Raw genomic sequence first — 21,448 nt, forward strand, 5'->3', positions numbered from 1 at the left:
ATTCTTGCTGGCATATGCGTATCAAATTCAGCGATTATTTTCTTACTCCAATTTCTACAATTTCGTTTTGATGATCGAATACAGGAAGACAATTATAATCAACTCAACGGTGCAAAATATCACTTAGTTCGCACATATCTGATTAGCTGTTTCGAAAAATTTTGTTCTTTTTTTTCAGTAGTTTTAAATGTGCGGAAAATAGAGAAAAAATTTCTCTCTCTTCAAGAGATACCTATAAATAAAATTTATTATTCATTATAATAATCAATTATATCTAGTACTGAAATCCATGAACCGAATCCTAACGCTAAGAACGAGAATATAAGTAGAAAGAAATTTTTAAATAGGCGCCACTTGAAGATGCCTAAATGCCTCTCCCAGCACGAAATCGTCTCGATGACAGCCGGGATGCTGACGCCGAGGATGGAAAAGAAAATTGCGCCGACTAGAGAGATGAACGGGTCCAGCTTTGGCACCAGTAATGCTACGATCACTGTAAATATCGTAAGTACATTAGTATATCTTAGCGAATAAAAAAATTTACACACATTCACGTTAAAACCGCACATAAAATAATTCTTAATTTTATAAAAAAATGTCATTACTATCAACGCATTTTTGACGACTTTTATTATATTATGTATATCATCTTTGTTGTATAATATATCGTTTAACAAAACTAGAACAACACAAACGCTATTCCTCGATTTTTATAAAAAAATTTCTATTTGTTTCTATTTATATAAAGAAAAGAATATGTTTATATAAAATTTGTTTAAACTTGATTAATATTTATTTTACAGAAATCAGCTGATAACTGTCAAAAAATATTAATCTAGTTTAAAGTATTATAACATTTTATTTATAACGTATTATATTATTTTTATTACATACACTATTATTTTAAAATTTAATTATTAAATTAACGTTTTAATCAGCTGATTTCTGTCAAAAAAATAATAAAGCGTTAATTTGTGCTAATTAAATTTTAAAATAATAATATATTAAAAATATTAAAATAGTAATATATTGTAAATAATTTGTTGTAATGCCTTCTGCTTGATATAATTGATATATAAAAATAACGGAACATACGATCTTCATAACTATCGTTATTGCGATAATACATCCGTTTAAGATCATTTTTTTAAAAATAATTTATTTTTGATTGTATTCGAGGAGGCAGTTATCATGACATTTCCATCATTTGCGCAAAAGATTAGAAAAAAATACCGAAAAGAATCGTAAACCGAAAATAATTTAAATATCCAGTTATGGTTCCGGTGTTATAAATTTAATAAAATTTCAATACGGTTTACGGTTTCGGTTCTACTAAAAAAACGATTATGGAACGGTTATCGGTTTTGGTTCCGGTTCGGTCCGGGTCCCTGTTTAAAACATAATATTATTTTATTTTGAACAAACTATCAAACTGCTAATCCTCGCGATGACACCTGCTCAATGTTATGAATATAACGCACAACGTGAATCGAGACAGTTAGTCAGCATCACGGAAAAGCAACAATATTTTTTTAAGAGATTATAATTATAATTAAGAAAGGCATTAATTAATTAGAAGAAGCTATTTATTTGAATAAGTTAAAAATAAATTGCACATTTTTTTTGCGATATTTAGGCATCTAACATCATTCATGACCTACTGGGCTCGACGTGTGATAGTCGAAAAAAAATCTCGAAGACGATGTAGCGATGAGAGATCATATTGGAAGCAAACGCGAACTGGATCAAGTCTATTGCGAACTGACCCGAGCAGAAACAAGCAGACAAGGTAGGCGATTTCTTTCTTTCTCAGTGTATTTGGTAACAAAAAATGTATCGCGCGTATATACGCGCGGAATAAGTGGGTGACACCATTTCTGTTCACTCGAATCTCCGATCGATCTTTTACCGGGAGCATGTGATTCATCATGGTTTGGTAGCGGTTTCTCTGTCTCGCGATCGCTGGAACATCGTCACCGGAGGCAAAAAGATTTTACCGCTATGAGAACCTCTTGCGATCGCGATATATCTAATATATATCGCGATATATATAATATAATACTATCGCAATGATAGGAAGGCATCAAAGTTCGTGGCAAGAATGTAATCAAATAAGATTACAAGAACGCGGCGTTATAAATTTTTCAAGCGCGTTATGAACATTTAAAAATCACCTCTTTAAATATTATGACTATTTAAATGATGACAGATCATATTTCATATAACATAAATCAATCAATAATAAAATCACAAAATTAGAAATATAATAAAATACCAATAAAAAAATGTACAATGCAAAGAAAACAATTTTAAGATAAATCTGAGATAAAACAACAAGTTTAGCTTTTTTTAAGTCTCTAACTTCTTTCTAGATCCATTTATGGGTATGAAAGAAGATACGAGTCGCCGAACGTTGTAGGCGACTTGTGAGTCACACGATTGTAAAAACAATCGTGTTATTTCGTGTCGAATAATTTTTGCGAATAGCGCAGAAAATTACCTGTGCTTGGAATCAGCTATTTGTATCTAATATCAATAACTCTTATTTATTTTATATATATATTATCGTCAAAATCTATAAATTCTGCTAAAAATTTCTGAATTAGTAAGCACAAATTTTAATCATTTGCTCAATCAGATCAAGCTCTTATTTCTATCGCAATAATTATGCTATTGAATTTCAACTATAATAAATCAGAAAATTAGCGTGAAATTTTTTAATATAAAACACTTTACCTGTTATCATAACCATTCCTATCCTCACCAATGTCTCACCGATGGCCGCGAATTTGTGGTTGAACATGTGCTTGACGGAGGTGCATATGATCTCGAGGGGTACGAAGAACTGTAGTCCATACGTAAAGAGAACGGCCGCGGCGATGAGGAGCTTCACCACTTGAGCTAGACTGAAACATATTGTTCTTTGTCAGTCTACAACACATCACGGATGAAATATCCAGAAAGAGAGATACGATCCACTCACACTTCCTCGGTGGGTAGGTTTAACGTGATGCTGGGCTGCGCATACTCGCCGTATGTGAGATAGCCAAACACTCCCATCACCGCGTACAGGATCACCACTATCGTCATCGTGATGTTAAGTACGCTAGGACATCCCAGAAAGTGCTGCGGCGTCTTCATGTTGTTCGCCACAGGCATCACCTGTGATCCCGATCATGACCGGCAGTTTGAGAATGCGGAAGACCAAGCCAAGAAATGGCGATGTAATACATTGACAACGTGGAACTTACAACGCCGATACCTTCGATGGCAAATATCACAGTCGCGAAGAAACGGGGCAGCTGCTCGACCGACGAGAACAATTTGACATTCTCGATCGACTTGACGTTGCTGAAGATGTAGTAGAGAGTGATCGCGAAGCCGCTCATCATGAAAATGTTGGCCAGCATCGAGAACGGTACCAAGTACTTTAGATTGCGAATCTGACCGAGCAGGACCAATGCCGGGATCAGCGAGAGGATGTACAAGCGTATATCTATATCCTTCCCGGTGTTGAAATCGGTGACCTGGTGAGAGAAAACGAGATGCACAGCGGTGGCAGGAAAGATCGATCGCGCGACTTATGGAAGGGTTCGAGGCAAGATTGCGGCATAGTTTCGCAGAAGGAAAAAGTACTTGTTCGACCATAAAATGAGGATAAACAAAATTATTCCTTTAATAAGAATTTTTTTTTCTTATATATCTTATTATTAAAATAATATATCATTTAAGCAATGCATTATTTAATTTTTTCTACGCGCGTTTATATTTTTGTATTCATAAAAACTATCAAGATTATTGCTGTCCCTACGAATTTTTTAAATACTTGAAGTCTTTATTAAATAACTTGAAGAGTAATATGAAGAACAATAATATAAATTAAATAAATCAGAGTTTTTTTGATTAGATAGTTGAGAGTAATTAGACAATTTGTTATACGTAATCAGTCAATTATGAATTGGCAATAAAAAATTTTGTAATTACATAGAAGTGATCAGAATGAGCAATGATTATATCTGGATAAATAGCAATTATGTTATCGCTATGTGTTATCATAGATTTTTTAATTATTTTATTAACAATATTAACTTTAATTAGGAAATGCAATAATCATCATATATAGCAAAATCATTCATTCGATATCGCACAAATCGTAAAAATTGCGAATCGTCAGATTGCTTAGTATTTATTATTTATAGAGATTAATGAAAGAAATAACAATTAATATGGTAAATGACATCTACATTCAAAAATTTCTAATGAATAGATAATACAAGCGCGCGTTACGCGCTCGCCATTTCTCGATTTTATATAAAAATAAACTTTGTTTAAACTTGATTAATATTTTTTGACAGAAATCAGCTGATTAAAGCGTTAATTTGTTAATTAAATTTTAAAATAATAATATATTATAAAATGTTAAATAGTAATATGTTGTAAATAATATGTTATAATGCCTTGTCTGTGATTAATATTTTTTGACAGAAATCAGCTGATAACTGTCAAAAATATTAATTGAGTTTTAAGAAATTATAACATATTTAAAACATATTATTATTTTAATTTTTATAACATATTATTATTTTAAAAATTAATTAGCAAATTAACTCTTTAATCAGCTGATTTCTGTCAAAAAAATATTAATAAGGTGTTAATTTACTAATTAAATTTCAAAATAATATTATGTTATAAAAATTAAAATAATATAATATGTTTTAAATATGTTATAATTTCTTAAAACTCGATTAATTTTTTTGACAGTTATCAGCTGATTTCTGTCAAAAAATATTAATTGCAGACAAGGCATTACAACATATTGTTTACAACGTATTACTATTTCAATATTTTTAATATATTATTACTACTTCAAATTTTATAACCTGTTATTATTTAAAAATTTAATTAGCAAATTGACGCTTTATTAGTATTTTTTTGATATACATCAGCTAATTAAAGCGTTAATTTTGCTAATTAAATTTTAAAATAATATTGTGTTATAAAAATTAAAATAATAATATGTTTTAAATAAAATATAGTACTTTAAACTCGATTAATATTTTTTGACAGCTATCAGCTGATTTCTGTATCATTCTTTTTAACATAAAATCGAAGAATGGGGCGCGCTTGTGTTGTTTTAGTCCCTTTAAAAGGCATGTTATGTCGATTCTTGCAAGTATTGTTGCCTTTTTTGCGCGATGTTGATTAGTTGCCTCGATTTGCGGTGTGCGTTATATTTATAGCATCGAGAGGCTGTCATCGCGAGGATTAGCAGTTTGACAGTTTGTCCAAAATAAAATTAAATAAAATAATATGTTTTAAATAATATGTTTTGATACTTTAAATTCGATTAATATTTTTGACAGTCATCAGCTGATTTCTGTCAAAAAATATTGATCGCGGACAAAGTATATTTTATAAGTTATAAGTATATATAATATTATTTTATTTACAATATATTATTATAATTAACACAATAGTATTTTGTAAGTAATATAATATGTTATAATACTATCCGTGATTTTAATGTTTTTTGACAGAAATCAGCTGATAACTGTCAAAAATATTAATCGACTTTAAAGTATTATATAATATATTATTTAGAAACATAATATTTTATTTAATTTTATTTTGGACAAACTATCAAACTGCGCTAACCCTCGCGATGACAGCTGCTCGATGCTATGAATACAATGCACAACCGCACAACGCGAATCAAGACAGACTATCAGCATTGCGGAAAAGCAACAACAATGTCAATAACATGCCTTTTTTTAGAAAAGGATTAATTAAAGGAATAAAGGAAAAATTTTCACACTTGTACGTATATTATATTAAATTTTAAATAAGAATAAAGCGAAAATGTACTGATAAAAGCTCACTGTGCGAGAGCACATCTCATTATCAGCAAGGACAGTATCATGCGATCATAAGTTATGCAAGGTGCGTACCTGCTTAAGGGACGCGGCAATGAACACGACGTAGACACACGTACCACCTACGTACGTCGTGCACAGTGCAGAATTTACGAATATCTTACTGATGTTTGCCAAGGGCCTGATCAATTTGGGTCCGCAGAGAAAGGCCGCGTAAGCAGTCTCGGCGTATGACATCTGCGGCGTCTTGGTGCGCCGGCAGAGCACTTGAGACGTACGCACCAGTATGTGCACGCAATGGGCACAAATAATGCCGATTATGATCGTGCCGATTCCACCAAATAGTAGCCCCCCGTTCTTTATTGCAAACGGCATGGCAAGGATCCCCGTTCCTAAGGAGGATTTTAGGAGATGCGCCGCGGCGCCTAGGTCCCTGAAACACATAATCAAAAATGAAGCTACGATATTAAACACATGTGTCATTTAGATTTCATTTAATTTTATTTCATTTCAGTACAAAAAGTATAAAAAGCAGTAATATATTAATATATAGCAGAAATATATTTGATGTGTGTATTATACCAATACGATAAGATTAATACAATTTTTATATTTATAATGAAAATTATTTAAAAAATAATTATTTACGTGAGATTCTTTAGAGATTCTTTCTTGTTATACTAAATGAAATTTGTCTTTATGAACAAATACGTGCTCATTATTATCAAGATCATCAAACGATTTCTTATCGCAATATTGGACTGCAATTTTATACTTTTGCAGATAATCAAAGGAAGATAGAAACTACATTCTTAAGATTAAACAATGAGTTTGTATTTTTGCGTTGACGTATACACAGATATCGCCTAGTATTTTAAATGTTAAAAAGGTGCTGTACAATGCACAGTATTACTAGAAAAAATTTAAATATATACATATTAATCTGTTGATAAAGACTCTAGAACGAAACTTACGAGGTCGCATTCCGCTTATCACGATGCTCGAAAGGATCGTATAGTTCATCTTTTTCTTTGTATTCGCCAATAACGTTTGGAACTATTCTTGTGCTAAAAATGGGAAATATAAAATAAAATTAAAAATATTAAAAAGACAACGCTTTAATAAATAACAAGATAAAAAAAGGTAACAGCTAAAACACAAAATTATGAAAATATAAGAAGAATAAATCTAAAAAGCGAGAGCGATATTCCTAATCTTTCTGACATCTTTTTTCCTAATTATTTTATATTTTTAATATAAATTTTTATAAAATAAAAAGTTTCTTATAATTCTACTTAATCGAGAATTAAGACACTTAAAAAATATTGGAAAAGGAAAAACCAATTTTATATAAAGCGGTTTTTATCTTTGTGTAAACGCGATATGATCGCATTCCATAATCATCATCAATCAATAACGATTACTTTTACACACTGCATATAGAAAAATTGCGTTATCTACAATTGACGTCTATCGAAAATGATGACTCTACTCATTAAGAAAGTCCCTGTCAATCTTGCCTGTATTAATCGTTATCGCATGATTTGCATGATTTCGGCAAAGTACCAATATCGATAAAACTTTTTGCAACGTAATTTACTTTTTAATCAGCGTTTATATATTTTGTTATATCGCGGTATCAAATATTAATGATATGGCGAAAATACCTGCTGCTAAATTCCTTCATATCAGTGGCCGACTCCTCTTTCTCTATTCGACCCATGGTTTTCCTAAAAACAACAATTTTATATGAAAATCGCAGCAATTTAATCTTACATTGACTAAATATTACGATATATAATATATAGAAATAGATTATTACAAATGTGTTATTTAAAAATGTGTCATTAAGATAATAATTAATATTTTTAACATTTCTAGTTTTTTGACGCGAACAGTTTTATTCTCATTTTATTATATAGACACATTGAGTGTTAAAAAAATGAATAGTGACATTGAATATTATTTTCCTCATTCTCAACTCTATCGGACTTTATCTGATCTTATAATTAGAAACAACGTGAATCGTCGACGCATCGAATCAGATAAGCATTAACGAGTCAAGCATGCTGTTTGGAAACATAATGCTTCTCGCTGACGTTTTAGCATAAATATAAAAGATATCGACAGCTAAAAAAAACAGATTAAGTGTTTAAACAGATCGTGAGTATTTATACTGACGTGAATCAGTGTAGCAATCCATGAAGTCTGTGAAAAAAATAAAAACAAATATATGTTGATTATAATTGCTATTTTGAGCAATTTCTTTTTCGTGCAATCACCTGCGACGTCATCTACGATACGTTGATTAAGTTCTTGCATTCGCGAATGTTTGTAATAACGTGAATCGTGAAAAAGAAATCCGATAAAGTAAAGTTAACAAGCTTCATTTTGAGATTATAAATTGATTAATCCTTTTGCTCTTGGTAGTTTCATATGTCAATATTGAAAGACACTCGAGTGAATCTCTTAGAAATTAATTCTTGATAAGATTAGCACTTTTTCAACGAAGTCTTATCATTTTTAATTTAACAATTAATTCAAACAATTAAAAAAAAATGAAAAAAATATCGATAAGGAGAACAAATATCAATTATATTTGATTAGAATATAAAAATTTGTAGTATAAAAGTAATATACAAATTTATAGTATAACAGTACACAGAGAGAATTTTCTCTTAGAATTTACCCTGAAAATCATGGTAATCGTGGGACAATATGATATGGAAAGAATTTTATGAGAATTTCTCTGATTAATATTTACCACAATAAAGATAATAATATCTATTACAATAAAATATAATATATATGTTTGATTAACTTTACTATGCAGTTTAGTAAAATTAATCAAACATGTTTTATATTTTATTGTAATATATATTATTATCTTTATTGTGATAAATATTAATCAGAGAAATTCTCATAAAATTCTTTCCATATCATATTGTCCCACGATTACCATAATTTTCAGGGTAAATTCTAAGAGAAAATTCTTTCAGTGTAGTATAAAAAATTGACAAGACAGTAATTAAATATGTAAACAATTATGATTGTACAAAGATCACAAGTTGCGAATCACGACGTTAGAAAAACTCGATTATAACCAGTTATTAATTTTTATTAAATGTTTTGATTTACTAAGATATGGATTATGTTAAAAACAATGACGAATTCAAATGTGAGAAAAACACGTAATGAACAGAGCAATCTGATCTGTGCTTATTATCGGTAGAAATAATCAGTTATGTAAAAAAATGGCGCATATATACGCAATAGGTATCCGATAAATCGGCGTTATGATGCTTCACCTTGACCAATTTTCTCAAAAGTTTCTCTGACATTTATTTGCCTTTATAAAAGCTAACACACCGTTTGTCTCGACGGACGATGACGAAAATTTTTCGCGAATTACGACCCGGTGGACAACTCGAACTGAAATTCGCTTGAGAAATTAATGGGAAATAAAAAAGGCGGAGTTGTGTAAGAGAATCTGTTGCGCTCGAGATTGTAGCCAGTCGATAGTGCGACCAATTGACTTGATCTGCTTTCGCCATTTTACGTAAAAGTGGCAGGTATAATGTCCCACCGTTACGCGAACGAATCCACTGTGATCGTACATGCGATAACAAATGAATTTGTAATTGAAAATCCTTGGGGAATCCTTGATCGCGTTTGAACGAGTACGCTGTGTACATGCGAGATTTTAATGTCACACAATTGAGAGAATACGTAACACGTAAACTTGAGAATACTCATAAATATTTCATTATAGAAAAACCGCAAAGGACAATGCCGAGAATAGAGGAGATTCGTACTTGTAATTAATGTCGACAATTTGCACAGGTAAAATTTTATATGAAAAAAATAGCAAGTTTTAGAGAAATTTAGAATAATATAATTATAATAATTAAAAATCTATGATTAAGTATATGTAAATATTCTTTTTGTGGATTAATTTAATACTTTAGAAATAAAAACACTTTATATACATATAATACTATCAAAATATTAATTTTGTTAAAAGATACATATATACAGATATAATTTTTACGATTAATTATACTTCGTTCAACTTCACATATTAATGAAATGATGAAAAGTAAAAAAAAAATATTTTTTTTCTCCTGTGCAAAAAGTTGTATTAATATTTTTATCTGCATATGAGTCATACCAAGATATAATATAAAAAGAAAGCGTGACTGAATTTTGTCATGTATAAATTTTTTATAATTTAAAAAATCAGTAAATTAATTTTCGCAAAATAGATTAGACTCGTAGAAGAGACTTACAGTTAAATTATAAATCAAGAATCGAGTTAAGTGGATTAGTAAATTTTATTACTCTTGAAACGCAATTTCGTAAGAATTTTAAATGATGTGTACATTTTGCTGAACAGACTATAATTTTTAACTCTCGTATCTTTTGCATTAATTTTTTTTCTGTAAATCTTAAAACTTTCTCTAAAACTTTTGTAAAAAGTTTAATATCTCACGGATTGCATTCTCTATTTAGGAATTAATTATTTAACGAATGATTACTGTTTTGTGTATTAAGCACGCGTTGACAGTAATTTTTTTTCTATGAATCATATATAAACTTTTGTAAAAAGTTTAATATCTCATGGATTTGCATTCTCTATTCAGGAATAATTATTTAACGAATGATTACTGTTTTGTGTATTAAGCACGCGTTGACAGTAAACGATCGTTGTCTCGCGTTAGAAGAGATCCTATTATTACAAAGGATACTATTTTTATCTTCTACTATTTTTGTCTATAGCAAAAAATTAAGCCATCTGAAAGTTGAAACTTTCTAACTTTCACAAGTTAGGACTAATTACACAAAGGATAATAATATTACTTATAATATTACAAAACTTTCCTGTGAAATACATCCATCAGCACATTAAACTAAAAAATATAAAATGTTATTAAATATCATCTAATAAATGTTATCTAAATATTTCATTTATTTATTTCGAAAAATAATTAACTTTCATTGTATCGAAATACAAATATCTAAATATTATTTTTAGCGCGAACCATTTTTATCGGATTGTTCATTCATCGCATGCTAATGTAAAAGTGCATAAGCATGCGTCGAGTGAAGTTAAATCACTGCTAATCTTGTATTTATCAGGGTAATCACCCACAGAAGTTATCATTCAATTCTCTCTCGCATCGTAAATCCATATCTTTCTTATCCCTGTCGTAATATGAACATTCATTTACAGAAGGATTAACTACCACGCGTTAATTTAATCTCTTTGCAAATATTAGTACGCGATGTTTATAGTGTGTCACGATTTTAATACGTAGAATAGTAGTATTTATGTGATGTAGTATGTATGTCATGTACCTTAATCTCGTTGAATCAAATTTAAATGACAAATTTTTCGATAAATCTTGAACCGACTTTTAATAAGAACTTTTCTATAATGAAAGATATCTAGCATCTAATTTGCAAAAACTGTTGACTTGTAAATTAGAGATAATTAATAATTAAAAATTTGTATAAATTAATTTTATTAAATATATGCATATATATAAACTTTATAACTATTTTTTAAATTAATTTCTATCTGATTTTATGTTATACAAAAATTTGGTGTAAATTATAACCCAATTAAAACTTTTGACAAAAAGTCTGCCATTAAAATTTTCTATGTTAAAGTTTGATAGAGCATCCTAAATGAATGTGTGTGTAATTTTAAAATAGAATATTTGCATATTATTTGTTCTATATTGTAAGAATTATTCTACACTTTGAGAAATTATTGAATAAATTATCATTCGCAAGCATGAATGTGACATTTATGTTACTCATTAGTGCTTATTAGTTGATAACTTATCATGAAATAATAATATATATACATTGTTATATATATATATAGGTCGACATATTCTTTAAATAAACCTATCGCGAAAGCTACATCTTTATCAATATATTTATAGAATAACTTTCTTAAATAAAACAAATCTCTTATGTAATTCATAAATTAAATATTAGTGACCACACATAAATTTGTTTGAAATACTCGTATAGTGAACGTAACGTGACTTACATACTAAAATCGTACTTACTCTTGTGTGTTACGACGTAGATATGTTGAACAATACTCTCGATATCACAAAGGATTTGAATTTCTTTCGCAAGACGATGTTGAAGGACATTAAATGCTCCCGATTTACATTGTTATTCTTCGATCCTCTCTTGCGTTTAACTCAATTCAACGTTTAATTTAAATACAATTGTTTATTCTCTCGTTTATCAATATTCCTTTATTTTCTTTCTATCTCTTTCTCTTTTTTCCACTTTTCGTGAAATGCAAATTATTCACATGCGCTCTGAAACCATACGTTCTAGTCAAGGTTTCGTATTCTTCTGGTTTCTTTTTTTTGCTAAAAATTGTATTTATAATACAGCGAGATAAAATGACTTATCTCCGGATTATAAAGCGATCACAGTAGACATATCTTCAGATATGATTTACGAGATATCCGACAAAATCCAAGCAAATGGAATTTCCGACATCCAGCACATGTCGCAATTGCACAAGAATGACAATGTCGGATGATCTTTCCCGACGATGACGATTAATGACTTGCCACTGTTTATTTTCGATGTCGCGATTCTGTGTTCAGCGCGATTTCTCGTGTCGGAAATGAGATAATTCAAAGATATCGCACGGCTACGAGATGACGATCAGATAGATTTCTCTTCGGTGGAAAGTCGTAGAGTCCTTTATTATAGAAAATTTCGATTTCGGCGACAAATTATCCTACAACTCATTTGGTGTGCGATATTTTTAAACACTGTCGAAAATTATCGCTAATATTTCCTCTATGAAGATATTTCTGGATTTTCTTCTTCTGATGATAGATAGATTTATCAGTAACCGCGGTCATCCGGAAAATGATGGGTTCTCGTCCGGTGTTCAGATAAATCGATGAGTGGCACAGGATAATTGCTGAATAACCGGGATCGTTTTCTTGCGGGATGTGTCAGGTTCCCTTGTCCGATACTAATGGGCCAACAACGAGGTAACGGGACGAAGGTGATGATATTGTAGCGGAATGGTGACAGACCGCACACGACTGGGCAAGTTCCTTCGGAGTTAGCCAGGTTTATATATACGAACAGTCAATGTGCACGTGAGTGACTACCGAGCTTAAGCTTCCTCGCTCGTGCGTATACATCAGAAAGGGAGGGAGTAGATAGTGACGGTCTGTAATGTGCTCGATTGAATGTTACTTTGAAGTACACACGATAAACAGTATTTATAGCCAGTGTAATTTCGACGATTGACTTTTATATTATCATAAATTATTTTGTGTGTGCATTTATATATACAAAAAATTTGGTCCCCGCATAACAATCAACGTCGCGTGTACGTCAAAAAGAAATTAAAAGTCATTTGTCATTTCCATTTGAAAAATTCTTCGATTAAAAAAGTAAGATATCCTTTACGATAAACTACAAAAAGATAGTGGCTGTTTTATTCATATTGTTGACAAAACCATTGTTGTCAAAATGCAGATTTTTATACAAAATAGAAAAATTATATAATGAATAAGAATTAAATATAGAGTTTAATTTATAACTCTCTTCTGAAGATAAAATGTACACATATAGTGTAAAATAATTATCATCTCTCTGAAAATAGAGAATAAATAAATCTGATTTGCAAAGTAACACTCAGATTAAAAAAAAAAATTATTTGTCTAAATTTTGGTGATTTGATGAATGGAATAATCATTTCTTTTTCTTCACCTAATTCTCGCGGAAACGTTTCTCATTCATCCTCCCTCAAACATTGGCACCCGCGTAATTAATCGATTAATGACATTTTAAAATCGATGAAGAAAAAAATCGACGGAGCCGCTCGAATCAAAAACGTCGACACACTTCCGATTCCTGAAGAGAACTACGTCGAGTAGTTCACTTCTACTCGCACACGGGTTTAGGGACGTCGGTTGTTCGACTGCGATCAGCTCCTCTTCGATTCGCGCCTCTGAACCTCGTGTACGTTCCCTTTCACCTTAGCCTCGTCTCCTTCCATTCACAGGACAAGCTCTTTCGGCGTCTCTCTTTCGTCTCCTTGCAAGAAGGTCTCCGACAATCTCCCACCTTCTCTCCCGATCTTTGATTGCTGCACTGCGATGCAGTTTCTCATTGTAGGCTGCCGCTCTTGTTTCCACGTTGCGAGCGGCGCAACTCCGTCTTGTCACGTGTCTTACGTAAACGCTGGTCGAGGGAAAATGAAGGTGTCCCGCCGGAATGTTGCAAATGCCACGTTTCGGTCTTTACGGGACTTAAAGAGCGTTGATATCCATATCAATCAAGCTTATTTCAAGCGCTTAACAGCGAAGCGAGAAAATCGAAGCGTAAATTGAACCATTATCTATTCTTGTTCTCGTAAAAATAAATTGATGAATGTAAAGGATATTTCTTACCACACAAATCACACCGCAGACCAGTCATTCCAGTCAAGAAGAAATAAATAGTCTTCTGTATATTTTATTTGCTTCCTCCTCTCGCCTTGTTGTGTTAAAGACTTCTTTCTATAGCCTGTTACGTGACTCTTTGCATTCTCAATATCCAAGTAACTTCGGGCACTTTCGCGTAACACAGCAGCATCTTCATAATTTTGCACCAAAAGCCTATTAAGTAGTTTTGACTACCGATTTATCGATCAGCATTCTTCTTGCTTCGTCCCTGTATATTCTCTAACAATTGACCATATGCTTTCTATCGCCCCGAAAATCTGCAAAGTAACATATTACATCATCCAGATATTACGTGTATCAAAAATTAATTTGATATTTCAAATAAACAGTATAATTATATTTATATACGACTGATAATCTAAATCTAACACGATCGATTAATTGAAATTATCGTAGAAAGGATGGATACATTTTTTAATCGATATTCTTTTCAAAGATTTAGTCAAAGAGTAAACAAACTTCGTAACAACTTGAAAAAAAAAAATTAATTCTAATTACTTAAATAGAGAAATTTAGCAGAATATTATGTAAATTTCAAGGTTTCGTGGAATCCTGCGATTATATTCTTTCGCGTTTTATTCCCGCTTATTATTTCGGAGAAGAATCGCACCAGGATTAGCAGCCAGACGACGAAAATAACAACGTTCTTCGCGAACATCGGCCTCGTGGCGTCCGCCCACTTGGTCGACGTTTCGATTAGTATGGGTATCAGCAGCATGATTGTCGACATGCCCAAGGCGGACAACAGACCCAGTAAAGGTACCATTTGGGGTACGGCGATGGCCAGCAGTGCTGCGGACCGACAAGGACAACTTACTTCCTGATCATATTACGTTCAACATTCGTGTCATATCGTGACATGCTTACTGGTTCCGATTACGCCACCAAACCGGAGCGAGGTTTCGTACAACCGATGATACAGAGTGCTCTTCGTGGCGATTCTCGTGCGGATCATCGGCCACACCACGCTGATCGGGACGTAATACGCCAAACCCAGAGTAAACAATACCGATAAGGAAATGGCTATCTTGACTATCTGAGCCAGGCTGCAATACGTAAGTATAATGAGAATATTGAGAATGTGTAAGGTGATAATGAAATTGGCCGTGAATTTCAATTTTGAAACGCGTCTGCGATCGATACGAATTATCGCGAAGCAATATTTTGATTCGTTCGAAAGATACGTTTAAACGATACTTGCAATACACATTTCACAGCGCGATTATTATCATATATCAAAAGAGATAGGTTGATTGACGTTTAAATAGAATTGACTGTGTTACAACAGTAGGCTGATGTATGTAATTTAAATAAAAATGAACAATTGTAGTGATATAATTATAATTATACCACTACAATATAGTATAATTATCTACATATATGTGTGTACTATTAAATTGAAATTACATAATTAAAATATAAATAAAAAATATAATATAAAAAAAGAAGAAATACACGCAAGCTTTACTTAATTAATTCGTAATCATTGAATAGGTAATGAAATGTATGTACAGTCAATCAAATCAAGAAAATAATTTTGATAACGAAATTATACGATAAGTTACATCATGTTTAAAAAAAGTATCGCCAACTACTTCTAGATAAGTGTGAACAATTTAATAACGAAAAGATCGAAATCGTGATCGGTGTTATAAAATTAATAGATTATAATCAGATGATTCCTAGAAAAATGTACTTGTCAAATCGAATTTTTATGTTATCAAGATTCACTGTTCTATAATATAATAATTTGATAAAACAGTATTGAGCTTATGTTAGACCTTTCGGTCAACGAAACTGACTCTCACAATTGTATGTATATGCACAATTTTTTTTTTCGGTTGGCTGATTCTGCTTTTGTTAAATTTCGCTTGAATTTATTTGAAGGACTCGCCACAGATATATATCGTCTATTATTATACGACTTTACAAAGACTATACAGAATGTATGAAATAAATCGGGAATACTAAACACGTAGAGATATATACATACGCACGACCACGCAAATATTAAGCGTATCCTGTTCGGTGATCACCGGCTCACACCGGTTACACGCTATTAATTATACAGCTGTCATCTCAAAAAGACAGTCGACATATATTTGTCGATCGTCGAACGGTGATATATACAATTTAATTGCCTTCGGTAACGATTTATTCGCAATTTTAAATAAACGATGAATTTCTCTGAAAAAAAAAGTTCGCGATGACGTAACTTCTCTAAATAAATCCTATTTACAAATGGCCTGTAAAGAGAGCAGACAGTTGCTCAACCGAAAAATTTAAATTGATCAATCAAATTAATTATACTCGATATCGTAATATCAATTATATGCGAATGAACGGCAATGTAAGCAGTTTGCAAGGCAAGGAATTAATAGACCTACGTGTCCTTTATCGGCAAGTTCTTGATGACGGTGTCGCAGGCATTCGGGTACTTGTTATAGCCGAAGAAACCAAAAGTCAGGTATATAACGGTGTTCAGGAACGTGCTGGCAACGATTAAGCGCGGCATATGATCGGGATGCCTCATCGTGTTCTCCAATGGTAAATAGAGGGTCATATTGTGCAAGGCGAATAGAAAAATAGCACAATACATGGGCACAGGTAGAATCTCCGTAAAAGCGTTCAGTCTACGAGGATCGGGAATATCGTCGAAGAAATAATAGAACGCGATGCAGATACCGAGACCCAAGAAGAGAGTCCCGATGACGGAGAACGGCGTCAGATATTTCAGATTCGGCACGAAACCCAGGGCACAGGTGAAGGGAAAAAAGATGACGATGTAAATTCGTGGGTTCATCTCGAGGCTCGTGAAAAATTCGATCACCTGGAAATGTCGAACATGAAACGGAACGTTATTTATCCCGAAGTAAATTGTTGTCTTCAAATCCGATATCTGTGAGAGATATTGCGAAACGAGTAAAAACTCTTCATCGAATGAAAAAATAACGCAAATAATCGCAATGTCTCGTAGATATCGAGACTTCTTATTGTTAGATGTTTTTCCAGTTTTGTAATCTTATTGTTTTTGCAATAATAAAAAAGTAAAACTAACGTAGATAACGCAGATAATCTATCAATCTATAAAAGTCTAATCTATAAAATTCCATTCTAACAACAGATCTTTGATCTTGAAGAAAGAAATTTTACTCAAATTTTCTTCAATATTAAAATATAATATGACAAGCAATAATTTTTTTAGTACAAGCCACTGGATATTTCCATAAAAAGTAAACAAGTTGATTAATTTCGTTAAAGAAATCTTTATCTTTAAAAATTGTAATTGACTGATCCGCGAATAGACGTAGAATTTTCCATTCATAAAAATTGAATGAACGTCGCGGTGCACCGTTTTACAATTCCGTCCCGATTGCCGTCATGAGAATCACGGCATTGCTTGTTATACCTGCTGGAACGACGTGGCCACGTATAAGATGTATATCACGGCGGCCTGAAAGTGTACGAAGCAAATGATGACGTTGGTAACTACGCCGAATAGCCTGGCGTACTTTCGAATCCTCTCCGGACCTGTTTGGAAGGAGAACTGCGCCGTTTCGGCAAGGTCCAGCATGGGCACGCGATTACGCCTGCATAAAGCCTGAGAGCACTGCACCTGTACACCGAAGAGAGAGCCTGTCTGTGCATTCGGAGATGCAAGAGGAACTTCCTTTTCCTCTATCAGATTATCTCATCGGTGATGCGCAAACAATTGAGTCGTGGCAGAAAGGGCAGGTGTCATAAATGAGAAAGAAAAAAAAAGAAGAGAGAAAGAGGAGAGAGAAGTTTCCTTTTACCTCTTGCTAATTGTCATCGCGTTCTGAATTAGCAATAAAATTTCGAAATAAAAGGTTTTGCCTTCCACGTATTATCTCACGTACGACGATGACGGCCGTGTGAGTGCACAATGCGCCGATGACGATGCTGCAAATGATGGACATCACGTAGCCGGTTCTTCTGAAAGCATGGGGCAGGAAGAGTATGCCGGTGCCGATCGCGCACTTGAGCAGATGAACGAAAGCGGCGAAATCTCTGCAAATAGTTTTTATCAATAAAGTGGTTTTTTCTAAATATTACGAGTGCAATCTTCCTGTTTATTTAATAATATCTTGATAATAAATGCGCGATTGTAATGACGCGATAGTATAAATAAGATAATATTTAATCGTTCAAACAAACTCGTTATTAACTAGTTTCACGAGATCTGATAAACATTTTTTTCACATAATTTACCATGACTATTCGACGAATATTTGACACGTAAGTCTGATCATAAGAAGTTATCTATTGTATCAAATTTTTGATGTAATTGAAATTATTATAAACAGTACATTTTAGAATTAAATAATAAATTTAATTAACAACACCCTGATAAAATGAAAATAAGAATATGATTCCAACTAATATGTCTTTTGACAGTTTTGTCACAACAATAATAATAATAATATTTTATCATAAGTTATTAGGTGATAATATATGTCAACGTTCCAGAAGTTTATATATATACATTTGTGTTTAAAACATATACGACTGAATAATCAAGATAAAGTCTGGCCAGGAAATGAATAGATATAGCTCTCATTATGTATTATTTCAAAAGTCACTTTCAGTTATTTCAATAGATAAAATCGTGTTTCCGATTAAAAAGACCTTGCTGACCGTATGGAATAGTTAGTGTTTTCTTATTATATTTTGAATTTATATCAAATATATATAAACTTTAATGTCGTAGTTTATATGGCGAAATTCTTTTTCTTATATGCAGAATATGATTAATATTTCTCTCTACTGTGTGAGATTGTACCATAAAAGATGTGCAGAAATAAATAAAAAATATAATAATATTAATTTAATTAATAAATTAACACCTTATTAATATTTTTTTAGAGAAATCAGCTGATTAAAGAGTTAATTTGCTAATTAATTTTTAAAATAAAAATATGTTTTAAAAATTACAATAATAAGATGTTATAAATAATATGTCATAAAATTTTAAACTCGATTAATATTTTTGACAGTTATCAGCTGATTTCTGTCAAAAAATATTAATCGCAGATAAGGCATTATAACATATTATTTACAATATATTATTATTTTACATTTTATAACATATCATTATTTTAAAATGTAATTAGCAAATTAACGCTTTAATCAGCTGATTTCTGTCAAAAAATATTAATCAAGTTTAAATAAACTTTATATAAAAATATAATTCTTTATTATAAAATCGATAAATGGTGCGCGCTTGTGTTGTTCTAGTAGTTTAAAACTAATATCAAATTAATAAATCAATAAAAAATTTCAAAAATAAAAAATCAATGAGAGCAGAAAAAAAAATAAAATGTACGAGGTCAGAGGTGCAGATGGACGATCGGCGAAAGGCTCGTACTCTCCTTCTTGGATTTGCTGATCATCTTGGGTGCCTTCTGCATTTTGCTTCATTGAGATGTCGGATCTGTTGTCATTATAAATAAGAGAATGTAGATACTACGAAATACATCTTCTTAATATGTGACGAGGCCTTTTGAGTCGTCTCACTTGTCGATCATATCGCGCGTTGCCTAGAACTCCGCAAGGTCCTCCGCCTTCGCTGGATCTCTTCTCTTTATGATTATGCGAAGCATCCGGATCTCTCGCTCGCGGATGCTATCGGCGAACCGATGATTGATAAATTACCTATTAACCTGTTTGCACGATGTTCGAAGTTATTAACACCTTTCCACATAGAAAACCACTTAACGGGGACAGTATTTAATTCAGCAAAAAACACGCACACGTCGAGAAAAACGCGATGGTTTAAAAAAAGCGTGATTGAAAGACAATTATTTTAATACAATTGGCAATTATTTGAGAATCTCGAATTTGACATTTACATTCGATATATGAAGTTTTCTCGATATCGACTGAAATCGCTTGCATTCTTTGAAACTGGATAGAGAAGCTGAAGCTGAGTACTATATATGCCTGCAAGTGAGAAAACGCTAGAATATTTCCTTGGACAGGTTTCTGCGTGTGAATTTCAATCAGGATTTTAAATATGTAAAAAAACTTGGAGTCTTTGAAGAGCTAATTTTCCACATAATTATATGTTCGTCCGTAATAATGCGAAACATCCGGTGCATAACAATCAATCGCTCGCCGTTTAACGCGACAGTGTGATAATATTGCTCGAGCTCTACTGTTATTGCGGAATATAACTATTGTCCCAACAATAACATTGTTGGACGATTACTACCGGAGACACAATTCTTCGTATATTATGTAATATTGCCTTGGCTTCTCTCTATCCCGTTAATTTGAAATATCTTGCCGCTGCCGTATTACATATGCAGCACAAATGTAGAATTATAAGGTATTTTTATTTAACTGTCTATAAGAATTATCTACAAAATTAGAAATGTAAAAACAGTTGCTAGAAATTAACAAAAATTTACAATGACAAATCAATTTGGTTTCTGAGTAATTAATTGTTAGAATGCAGTTGCTGTAATCGCGCATACATTTCCAGGAATTTTCAACTGCATCAATAACAGGAAATGTATCACTCGTCACTTGTAATCACACAACTAAAAAAAAATAAATTGTTTAGAGTTCTGCTGGCATTTCAACGAAATAGATAAAATAAAAGAATAAAATTTTGATAAATAAATTTTCTCATCGCTCATTAGTAATTTTTCTCGTAAGTAGCATCGTCTACGATCTTACGTAACGCTGATCGATTTATGAAAATGAGCTTTGGCATAAATTTTTTATGATGTTTAAATATAATCTTTTAACTTTTATACATGTAATTAAAAAAATATATGTATCTAATAAGATTAATGTCAAAATTATCAATAAATTAATCAATAAACTAAACTTGTCATACTTCACTGAAAGATTTCAGCATGTTCTTGTATATTTAATATCAATTCAGATAACTCTAGTGATTTTATATCGCAAAAGATAAAAAAAATATCGTAACTGATTTCTTAATTTTTCAATATGACGAAATATAATATGCGTCTTGCTACAGAGCTATTTTTCTTTGTAATCATATTAATATGTCAAAATCCTAAGAATTAC

The 21,448-nt window shown here is 31.8% G+C and overlaps 2 protein-coding genes across 3 annotated transcripts; both read right to left on the minus strand.

The window, feature by feature from the left end:
* Positions 1 to 229: 229 nt before the first annotated feature.
* On the minus strand, positions 230 to 12,982 carry LOC145943531 (proton-coupled amino acid transporter-like protein pathetic). Its single transcript, XM_083051104.1, has 8 exons — positions 11,957 to 12,982; positions 7,541 to 7,603; positions 6,848 to 6,940; positions 5,949 to 6,306; positions 3,252 to 3,527; positions 2,984 to 3,162; positions 2,737 to 2,906; positions 230 to 493 (listed from the first exon to the last, which is right to left on the minus strand). Exons 2-8 carry the CDS (start codon positions 7,594 to 7,596, stop codon positions 249 to 251), a joined length of 1,377 nt encoding a protein of 458 aa, XP_082907230.1. The 5' UTR covers positions 7,597 to 7,603; positions 11,957 to 12,982; the 3' UTR covers positions 230 to 248.
* Positions 12,983 to 13,351: 369 nt separating this feature from the next.
* Positions 13,352 to 20,400, minus strand: LOC145943532 (proton-coupled amino acid transporter-like protein pathetic). 2 transcript variants are annotated; one of them, XM_083051106.1, is made up of 8 exons: positions 19,922 to 20,400; positions 19,773 to 19,838; positions 18,265 to 18,415; positions 17,793 to 17,999; positions 16,771 to 17,213; positions 15,251 to 15,429; positions 14,994 to 15,175; positions 13,352 to 14,640 (listed from the first exon to the last, which is right to left on the minus strand). In XM_083051106.1, the coding sequence occupies exons 1-8, from the start codon at positions 19,930 to 19,932 to the stop codon at positions 14,569 to 14,571; spliced, it is 1,311 nt and encodes a 436-aa protein (XP_082907232.1). In that variant the 5' UTR covers positions 19,933 to 20,400; the 3' UTR covers positions 13,352 to 14,568. The 2 variants fall into 2 exon arrangements, with proteins under 2 accessions (XP_082907232.1, XP_082907231.1); XM_083051105.1 differs by having other exon boundaries at positions 19,731 to 19,838.
* Positions 20,401 to 21,448: the final 1,048 nt, after the last annotated feature.

The sequence above is a fragment of the Prenolepis imparis genome, unplaced genomic scaffold (assembly GCF_030444845.1).
Source record: "Prenolepis imparis isolate NDT839.2.m4 unplaced genomic scaffold, iyPreImpa1.0 SCAF_12, whole genome shotgun sequence".
Lineage (NCBI taxonomy): Eukaryota > Metazoa > Arthropoda > Insecta > Hymenoptera > Formicidae > Prenolepis > Prenolepis imparis.

Excerpts from the sequence above, each read along its gene's own strand:
- LOC145943531 (XM_083051104.1), bottom strand. The coding sequence starts at position 7,596 with ATGGGTCGAATAGAGAAAGAGGAGTCGGCCACTGATATGAAGGAATTT. Across the intron at positions 6,941-7,540 it reads ATGAAGGAATTTAGCAGCAG|CACAAGAATAGTTCCAAACG; the intron begins GTATTTTCGCCA and ends TCCCATTTTTAG. Across the intron at positions 3,528-5,948 it reads TTGCCGCGTCCCTTAAGCAG|GTCACCGATTTCAACACCGG; the intron begins GTACGCACCTTG and ends TTCTCTCACCAG.
- LOC145943532 (XM_083051105.1), bottom strand. Across the intron at positions 18,416-19,730 it reads CCATCTGCACCTCTGACCTC|AGATTTCGCCGCTTTCGTTC; the intron begins GTACATTTTATT and ends AACTATTTGCAG. Across the intron at positions 14,641-14,993 it reads TCGTCTGGCTGCTAATCCTG|ATTTTCGGGGCGATAGAAAG; the intron begins GTGCGATTCTTC and ends GTTACTTTGCAG.